This window comes from Nanorana parkeri, unplaced genomic scaffold (genome assembly GCF_000935625.1).
Source record: "Nanorana parkeri isolate BGI_ZX_2015 unplaced genomic scaffold, ASM93562v1 scaffold178, whole genome shotgun sequence".
Classification (NCBI taxonomy): Eukaryota; Metazoa; Chordata; class Amphibia; order Anura; family Dicroglossidae; genus Nanorana; species Nanorana parkeri.
In genome coordinates, this window is record NW_017306446.1 from 636,661 (window position 1) to 646,717 (window position 10,057).

At 46.5% G+C, this 10,057-nt stretch overlaps 1 protein-coding gene across 1 annotated transcript in view; it reads right to left on the reverse strand.

Annotated features, from left to right (window-relative positions):
• TTLL4 (tubulin tyrosine ligase like 4) overlaps positions 1-10,057 on the reverse strand; it is a 34,840-nt gene that overhangs the window by 15,902 nt on the left and 8,881 nt on the right. The window contains exons 7-11 of the mRNA XM_018554909.1: positions 9,702-9,896; positions 2,855-2,937; positions 1,182-1,310; positions 707-829; positions 186-284 (exon numbers count right to left, since the gene is read on the reverse strand). Of these exons, the coding sequence (XP_018410411.1) occupies positions 186-284; positions 707-829; positions 1,182-1,310; positions 2,855-2,937; positions 9,702-9,896 (629 nt within the window). The remainder of the gene's footprint in view (positions 1-185; positions 285-706; positions 830-1,181; positions 1,311-2,854; positions 2,938-9,701; positions 9,897-10,057) is intronic.

Genomic DNA, 10,057 nt, shown 5'->3' on the forward strand with positions numbered 1-10,057 from the left:
TATATATACAGACACACACACACACACATACACACACACACACACACACACACACACACACACACACACACACACACACACATAGATAGACACATGTACACAAAATATGAAATTAGGGAGGAAGCTATCGTCACAAAAAACTCGTAGGAGAAACTGGCCCATGATCTTAGTGTTCTTAGACTCACGCAATAATTGTCTTTATCACCATTTCTTTGATCTTCTCCCAGATCTTCTCACTGCTGAATCCCTTCTGGTTGAGGTATGTCCACAAAGCCTTGAGTGCCCTGCATAAAGAATGGCGTTACTATCTCTGCTTAATCATTGTTCAACTAGACTGGAGAAAAAAAAAAAAGCAGAATACAAAAAAGCAACAAGAAATAAAGCTGCATTGCATTCACTACCAAAACTATACCATGCACCCTATTCCAGCTCCCCAACACTCCTAATGCAGGTTAGAAAATGAACTGAACAATTAGATTTATTGTTATGGACCAGACCATGCGCTCTCTTTTTCCTTTGTTTTATTTCCTAAGGAAAGCTGTAATCCAAACAATCTACAATAGAAGCATCATTCACTTTTCATAAGTGATAATTCATTCCGCACTTTCACTTGTGACCATTTTTCTTTATCTTTCCACTCACCCCTAACATAACATAAGACTTATTTATGTCACATGACATAAATAAGACTCCGGGCTCAACGTACCATTTATGTCCCTGGCAAGCCGTCTCATCTGCATTGGCCTTGTAGTCCACATTTTTCTTATTGACACTGTAGTTCGTTAAGTGCATGAACTTGTTGCTCAGACTTTTCATGGAAGATGAATACCTGGGAAAAGAGATGCTATAAGGATTACAAAATATACAGAGAACTACAGAGATATGCTCTGGCTTGGTCATATAATGACCTATAAATGTCAAAGTAAAAACAATCTGAGGAAAGGAAGACGAATGACACCAAGTCCCTGATCTGTCAAGTACAGCCTCGGATTCAACTCCTATACAGACAGTGTGCAGTAAGACCAGCAGAGATCCCCATGAAGTCACACAATTCAAATTTAACATTCACTAGAAAAGTAAATTATCCATTTACAGAGATACTGGGCTGGAAAAAGACTGTTTGTAGATATATAACCTCAATAGTTGACAATGACAATATATAAACGAACAGAGATACCTACTTGCAGCTAGCAAACCGCACTAAGCCATCGGTAAACAGGTACACTCTCAGGGGGTCATAGGACGTCACGTAAACATAAATCCTCAAGTCAAACTTGCTGCCACTGATGAGGTAGGGTTTGTGCAGGTACCTGAAGACATACAATAAAAGCAGAGTATTAAATGTCAACTTGACATTCATATTATATCAGTACAGACTACAGATTTGTCCAGTGAGCTGCTGTTGCTCCATATCACTTCCAAGTTGTGCTAGACAAGTACAGCCTGTGCTTTCCACAGCATCCAATCAGATTTAGGGTTTGTTCACACGATTTTCCGCTCCTGATCTGCAGACGCGGTGCTCTGCATGCAGTGCGTTTGACGCGGTTTTTACCGCGGTCCGGTTGCTGACAGTTCTTTTTTTTTAAGCCGTGGGGCTGTCAGTATGCAGATTCTTTCTCCGAGGTCACTTCCACCCCCCCCCCGGGACCACCACTTCCCTTTGTGCATGTCAAGCTGGTGATCATTTTAATATGTAATTGTTGATGTAAAATGTTTGTAATGTAATCTTAAAATAAAAAAAACTATTAAAGTTAAAAAAAGCTGGTGATCAGACATGTATCACAGGTTTGCAGGCATGGTGTTGGTGCTGGCTACAGCAATCTGCAGAGAACGAGCTCGCAGGAGACGTCGTTATTGGGTACACCCGATCCTGAGGCTCAGGGACCCCAAGGGTCAGCTTTGGAGTTTATATGAGGATTTGCAAGCTCACTTTTTTTTGCTTAGCTGCAGTGCAGTCTGTTTTCGGCGTGTTTTTGACGCGTTCGTGCGTTTCCGGACTGGACAAAATGTGACATGCAGTATTGTTTCTGTTGTGACCTGAACAGACTGCGCACGTGAAAACTGTAGCCCATAAAACACATAGGGATACATTGGGATGCATTTTTAGTGCAGGAGCGAACGGATCTGGTCAGGACAGAATCCGGATGTCGTGTGAACAAGCCCTAAAACTTTCAGATACCAACTGTTAAATTAGAAGAATCCTATTGGTGATTGTAGGCAGCACATATATGTTTTTAATGGCTTATCACTTAAGGCAGTGCAAACAGCAATTATGGCGCGCAATATCCCATACTGCCACACTTCAGTTTAATGCAGGGGCATACTAATGAAGAAAGAGATGACCACACACCAGATTCTGCTGGGAGTTTATTGAAGCTTGTACCACATCACTGGTGTACCGCCCAAAGTCCACCCACTGTAAGGGAGGAGGACCTTGGGCAGGAAACCAGTGGGCGGCAAGCTTTTCTTCTGTTTGTATGGGCTCATACTGGAGTGAAGACGAGCTCCCAGCGGCAATCACCTGGCTCATTCCTTTCCTGAGCCGTGGAGGAGCATCGCTTCCTTTGTGTGGTCACCTAATGCAGGGGTCATCAACCTTTTTCACATGAAGCCGCAATTAACAAGCATTAGACAGCTGGTATGCTAGTGAATAGGCTCAGATCAGCCCAATTCCTGCACCTTGAGACCTCAGATCAGAGAGGCAGGGCAGGCAATGTAACGCACAGCATTGTGAGCAGTCAATTCCAGCCGATGGCAACATTGCTGTATTTAGAGGAGCAAAAGCTTACCAGAGTAGCAAATTGATACCATTAAGCTGCTATGATGCAATTCGACAAGGTGCTGCTCTGCTTACCTCTGTACCAGCAGCGGCCTCTTCTTAGGAAGCTGGCTCCACTTGTGTATAACCTGGATCCCCATTCCTCTGGCCGATGCTGGCTAATAAGAAAAGATACAACAATCTAAAATACATATCTACAGAAGATATGAACATTCTAGCATTTCTAGAAGGCGAGGTCAGCAATTGAAGCCTACAGATTTCTTAATGAATTAAAGGCCTGAACAAATGACATTTCCACTTTCTTCATAAAAATACAAAACCTATTAAAAACAACAGTAGAAAAAAAAGGAGGATAAAAAGGTAGAAGCCATAGAGCCTTCTGTGGATAGTATGGAAGCAAAATGAAATACACAAAGAAGGCAAAATTATGCCAGGGGGGTCCCTTCTTTCCACTTTAACAGTGGCTGACCCGTTAAAGAAGAATTCCAGGATTTTCAGAAGTTATGCCTTGCAGTGGGGCTACCCCTGCACTGCAAGGGATAACGGCTAATTTTGGGCTAGGAAACGGAATACAAAAAAAAAATATATATAATCATCTGATCCTCAGTCCTGCGGCAGCACCTCTCTTCCCTGCCGCTCTGGCTGTCCCTTGGCATCTTCACGTCTAATAGACTGTATATAGACATGACGACGCCCAGGGCCGGCCTTAGGGGTGTGCGAGCAGTGCGGCCGCACAGGGCGCCATGGCAACAAGGGCGCCATGCGGCCGACACAGCTCGTCCTGGGGGCGGTTTCTCTCCCCCTCACCGCTACATCGCCTGATCACTCCAGTGTTTATAAATAACTGGGGACACATAGTGCTATGTGTACTCTCCTTGTCGCACTCCTTACCGATATGTCCTTTGTAGTGGGGGGTGCTCGCAGTGACCGCGGATGGCGCCGCGAATGTCAGCAAAATTGTAGAAATGTCACCAGCACACCAATCCTTTTAAGATAGCAAAAGCTTCATTTATTGAAGTTTTTTGTCATATGACCAAACAAGCGCTTTCGGGACCGCGAAGGGTCCCTTCATCAGGCTTTAGCATTGATGAAGGCTAAAGCCTGATGAAGGGACACAGTGCTATGTGTCCTCAGTTATGAATGAGCAGGCTGTGATTTACATCGCAGCCTGTTCATTCAAGATTTCACCAATGGGGAGAAGCACTCAGTACAGAGGCTCCTCCCCATTCAGAAACTATTGATAGTAAGTATGAATGGGAGGAGCCTCTGTACTGAGTGCTTCCCATTCATTGAGTGCTGAGGCTGCTAAAAAAGAAATTGAGGATTTGGTGTCCTCAATTTCTTTTCTATTTTAAAAGGGAAATGTCAGGGGTCTGTTTGGACCCCTAATATTTCCCAAAGCCCCACCAACAGTAAAAAAATAAAAAAATTTTAAAAATGATTTTTACCACTTCCCGGCCGGCCGTTGTAAAAAAACGGCCGGCCAGGAGCTCTCTAGATCTGAGCGGGCGTCTTTAGACGTCCGCTCAGCCACGCCCCCTCACGCGCACCGCTGGGCGCTCGCGAGCGGGAAATGCCCGTTATTTGAAAACAGGCAGCGATGCCTGTTAACATACAAGCGATCCGCCGGCTATAGAGCCGGCGGATCGCTTGTATGAGGTCCCGTGAATTGCGCCCTCCCCGGCTCCCCCCCTCCCGCTGTCAAGCTGATCCCGGGCTCGCACTGGGCACAGCAGTATGGCCTCTGTCACAGGGGATCAGAGGGAGGTAGGTACACAAGCTCCCTCCGGTCCCCTCTCCGCTGTCAGAATGCAGAACTGATGTATATTACATCACTTCCGCATTCTTGTGTCACTCTCCAGCTTCAGATATTGGAGAGAAGCTGATGAAGCAGATCTTTGCTTCATCAGCTTCTTCAGGGGGGTCCTAGGTGACATTAGGGGCTGATGTCTCCATAAAGAGGACCTGTCACATCTCTAGATTCTAGGCATCATCAGAGATACTTATGACAAAAGCAATGCCGTGATGTAAAGAATCACCCTTGATGTCTCCATAAAGAGGACCTGTCACATATTTTGCTATCACATAAGGGGGTTTTCTAACCCCGCTATGTAATAGCAATAAAGTTTCCCCCCCAAAAATGTAAAGTTACAAATAAAAAAGAATTCAATTTTTTTTTAAAGTCCCCCCCATACATACACGCATGCAAACAGGCGTCGGGTGCGCATACGTGGGAAAACGACGATTTCGCCCATTACGCCGCACATGTTACATATCGTTGCGAACGTCGGAATGAGAGCAATAATTGTAGAGCTATCAATCACTGATAACACTAAACTGATGAGCGGTAAAAGCTTTTAAAGCGTCACCTATGGTCAATTTTGGGCATGGTAATTTTTTGCGATTTTGCAGGTGCGCGCAATTTTAAAGCATGACATGTTTGGTGTCTATTTACCCGACGTGACCCCGTCTTTTTATATTTTACCAAAAATATGGGTGATAAATGGGTGTGTGGCCACTAAAAGGTGTGGCCACTGAGGGGTGTGGTTACTGAGAGGCGCTGTAAAGCTTTCTCGCACAGGGCGCCTAAAGGCCTGACGACGCCACAGGTCCTTAGATCACCAGAGTACAGTCAGAAGAGGGTTCGGAGACCGGTCTAGCAGCCACGTGGGATCGAGGGTCAGGCAAGTATATTTTCTATATTAGTTCCCCTAGACTAAAAATGATCAGTGAAATCTGGCAGTACAGGGGTAGCCCCACTAAAAAAAAAAAAAGTTAACATTTAAAAATCCTATAGTTCCTGTTTAACCAAACATGCACACTGAAAAGGGTGCACAGAATGTCTTTGGGGATAGGATCTACACTGAGTGGCCAGATTATTATGACCACCTGACGTTTGTAGGTAAATTAGCTATAATTTCGCTCTGAAGTTGCTAGAGGGCCAGACCATTATAAATAGGGAAGCAGGTTGGTTACCACGTCAGTAGGAGTGATTTGTTTCTGAAGATACGGGGAAACAACACGATTTAACAGCCTTTGAACGTGGGATGATTGTTGGCGCTCGGAGCCATGGAGCGAGTATCAGCAAAACAGCAGAATTCGTTAAATGTTCAAGAGCAGCTGTTGTTAAAGTGTTTAAAGACTGGACTGTCAGCCGAAGATCTGGGTCAGAACGTGCGAATTGTGGCCGTCAGCGACTAGTCAATGTTAGGGCAGAACGGAGAGTGGCAAGACTGGTACAAGACAACAGAAGGGCAACAGTGCCGTGTCAGATTCCTCGCATCACCTTTCATCATCTCGTGGAGTCACGAGGCGGCCCAACGAAGTACTGATGGGGTGGTCATAATAATCTGGCCACTCAGTGTATATAGAAAGAGTGCGGCACAAGCCAGGTTTCTGTAGGCGACTCAAAAAACAGAAGCATAGTGGTTAGCATTTCTGCCTTACTGCACTGGGTGCCCCCGGTTTGAATTCCGGTCAGAACACTATCTGCAAGGAGTTTGCATGTCCTCCCTGTGCTTGTGTGGGTTTCCTCCCACACTCCAAAGACATGCTGGAAGGTTAATTGGCTCCTGTATGTATGCATGCATGTGAGATAGGGACCTTAGATTGTAAGCTCCTTGAAAGCAGGGAAAGATGTGAATGTGCACATGTAAAGCGCTGTGTAAATTGTCAGCGCTATATATAAAGCCGGGTAAAAAATGAATAAATAAACTAGCTGCCTCGTTCATGACTGCAGTGCAGCTCTCAAAAATGACAGAAAAAAGTGTAAGTTATCTTTTTGAACTTCAAATTCATAAGCCGTATACCTTGAACACTTTACTGAACATGGCATAGGGCTAGAGCTACACTCTGGGATAAGCACATATTGTCTACATAGATCAATATGAATCCCGGTGATCTTTGGGCATTTCTTCCAGATTCAGTGTGAAACTTCCTGCAACAAAGACCAGTCACTGCTGCTATCCTTTGTGGCTATTGAATATATTCATGTATGAGAAAGTGCTCTGAGCAGGATAAGGAATTCAATGTTATATTTAGGAGCTTACTAGATGCGTATGGACATGAGGTGAAAATGACCTGAGGTGTTTTAAACAGGTTTTTCTTCATTGTTGGATCTTGTCTGAATCAGAAGAGATTCGTAAATAGCAGCAGAAGATAGAATACATATTTCCTGGCTCACCTCATGTCAGCATACCGATGGGTCAGCTCCGCCCCTCTGACCCCACAGGACCACCTTCAAAAAAAAAATTTTTTTTTTTCTTCTTCTTTCTCCTCCTCTCCTCTTGTCAGTGGAATTCAGCATGAGTTCACCTCCCCCTACAGTAGACGCACTGAAGCCTTCGGAGAGGTAGGGAGGCGCCGGGGGATCTTGAAAAGAGTGCACAGTTCGGGCATACAATATACTGATGTTATATTTGTATTTCCAGGAGTAAAAGCCCTGCCCATAAGAAATCCCGGAGGAAAAGGGACAGACGGCGTTCTTCTTCATCAGACTCTCCTCAGGATGTGGCACCTAGCGGCCACCGATCCCATCGACATAGGGACCTACCTTCACTACAGAGGTCCCCAGAACAGCAAGCTCTACCCTCTTGTTGGGCATGTTCGGCACAAGCAATGCCAGGGAAGTCAGTTTGCCAACAATGCCTACGGGATATCGCAGGAGACCGGGAATCAGAGTCTTTTCAGATAAAATCCTACATCAGACAGGCCATCCAGGAAAGTTTGCAGGAGCTTCTTCCAGAGAGGCTGTCCACCTCTCAAGCACCTACTTCTAGGCCTAAGCCAAACAGGGCTTTAGCGGGCTCTGATGAGGGTGAGGTGCTCTCAGAGGGTTCATCGGTAAACGAAGAACCGGCCCTACACGCATTTGATTTTGATCTCATGACTCCATTTATCACGGCCATTAAGGAGGCAATCGGATGGGAATCCGCTACTCCACCTAAAGATAGCCCGAAGTATTTTCCAAGGCTGAAAAAGGAGGGGCCTGCGTTTCCAGAAATTCGTGATCTCGTGGAGGAGGAGTGCCAGCGGCCAGACCGGAAACTAAACTTCCAGAATCGGTTCTCCAAACTATACCCTATGGCTGCAGCCGATGCGGCTCTTTGGGAGTCCCCCCCAGCAGTGGATGCATCGCTGCAAAGATTGGCACGTCACATGTCTCTTCCGCTAGATAACTCTATCATTTAAAGACGCGATGGATCGCAGAATCGATGCGGACTTAAAGGGTCTAGATAGTGCTCGCATCTTGGCAGCACTGGAGGAGCTGTTACTATCAGCAGACTTTCTGGCAGAATCTTCAGTGGATTTGGTGCGACTTTCGTCGAAATTGATGGTTCAGTCCATTTCAGCTAAAAGAGCATTGTGGCTACGCCACTGGACTGCAGATGCAGCCTCTAAGCAGGCACTGTGTTCGATTCCATACAACGGCAAGACGCTATTTGGTAAGACACTTGATGAAGCTATCAAGAGAGTCACCGGGGGCAAGTCGGGGCTTCTACCACAAGCCAATCGGAGAAGACAGCAGGTCTTCCGCCCCAGTCAGCCGTCCCAGAAGTTCCGGGATGCTAGGTCATATAGGCCGGGCAGGCAGTTTTCCAGGCCCCAATGGAAAGGAACACAAAGTTCCCTACTTTGGGATGTGAAGGCGAAAGCGGGTCAATCGAGTAAGGCCCCACCTAAACAGTTTTGAAGGTGCGCCCACCCAGGTCCCTCGGGTGGGAGCAAGATTGCTCCTGTTCCGGGATACTTGGGTGGTACAAGTGGACGATTCATGGGCCAGGAAGATCGTCACTACTGGATATCGGGTGGAGTTCCAGAGTACACCAACCCCACGATTCATTCAAACACCAGTGCCTCGGGATCCTGTCCGAAGAGATTGTCTGCTCGGATATGTCAAAGAATTGCTGCAGAAAGGGGCCATTGTGCCGGTTCCAATGGAGGAGTTAGGTCAAGGATTTTACTCAACTCTGTTTCTGGTGACCAAATCTTCAGGCGGGCTCCGCCCAGTATTGGACTTAAAAGAATTGAATGTCTGTCAAACCAGAATCATTCAGGATGGTGTCAGTCTAGACAATTATTGCCATTGTCGAGAGGGGAGAGTGGATGGTGTCCGTGGACTTGGAGGATGCATGCATACCTGCATGTGCCAGTTGTTCTCTGTCATCAGAGGTTCCTCCGGTTTTCAGTGGCGGGTATGCATTTCCAATTCAGGGCATTGCCGTTCGGCCTTTCTTCGGCACCAAGGACTTTCTCAAAACTATTATTATCCGTGATCGCCCTCCTTCGCACACAGGGAATAAAGATATTGCACTACTTGGACGATATTTTGGTACTGGACAGCACCAGCCTCTCCTTGGGCATCCGTCGGGATCATGTATTGGGGACGTTGTTCCGTTTCGGGTGGTTGGTGAACCACGAGAAGAGTCAACTGGTTCCCACGCAAAGGATGGAGTATTTGGGGGTACTTCTGGACTCATCCCTGGCAAGGGTCTTCCTTCCAGTCCGACGCAGATGCGAAATAGTTTCCTGTGCTCGGAAAGCCATCACGGTACCGTCTCTGTCTGCAAGGGACTGCATGATGCTCTTGGGAATGTTGACATCATTGCATCCCAACAGTCCCTTGGGCACTCTGGCACATGCGCAGCCTTCAAATCTGTTTACTTCATCAATGGAATCATACGGCATTGAGCCAGCGGATTTTCCTTCCACAGACGGTGCGGAGGGACTTGCTGTGGTGGACGAGGTCACAATCCCTTTCGGGGGGTGTGTCTCTGGATCCACAGAGTTCGATCATGCTTACTACAGATGCCAGCCTCCTCGGATGGGGAGCCCACAAGCAATAGAAGATACAGTGAATTCCACCCTCCGTGCTCTCTACTGCAAATAACCTGCGATTATCACAATATCGGGGGCCCCATACCGGTTTGACGATCCATTTCTGCCGTGTTCCCCCTTCCTCCCAAGCTTTCCTCAGCAGCTTGATATCCTGAGGAAGAACAAATGACTGAGGGAAGAAGTTGAACTCCTTGCGGCCAAAACGAGCCTGCATCTTTGACAAATTCCGCCACAGGCGATCCTTCCGGCCAATCTGAAAAGACCCTGGGAAATGATTCAGCTGGACGGGAAAAAAAAAATGGATAAGTATTGCACCCAAGAAATGTTTCAAAGAGTATAATAGACAGTCTGGGCTCAGATAGTTAAAGTTGAAGTTTAATATTTTGCCTTCCCTGGTTTCGATCCCCCCCCCCACCCCACCCCCCTCTTCAACATGCTAAT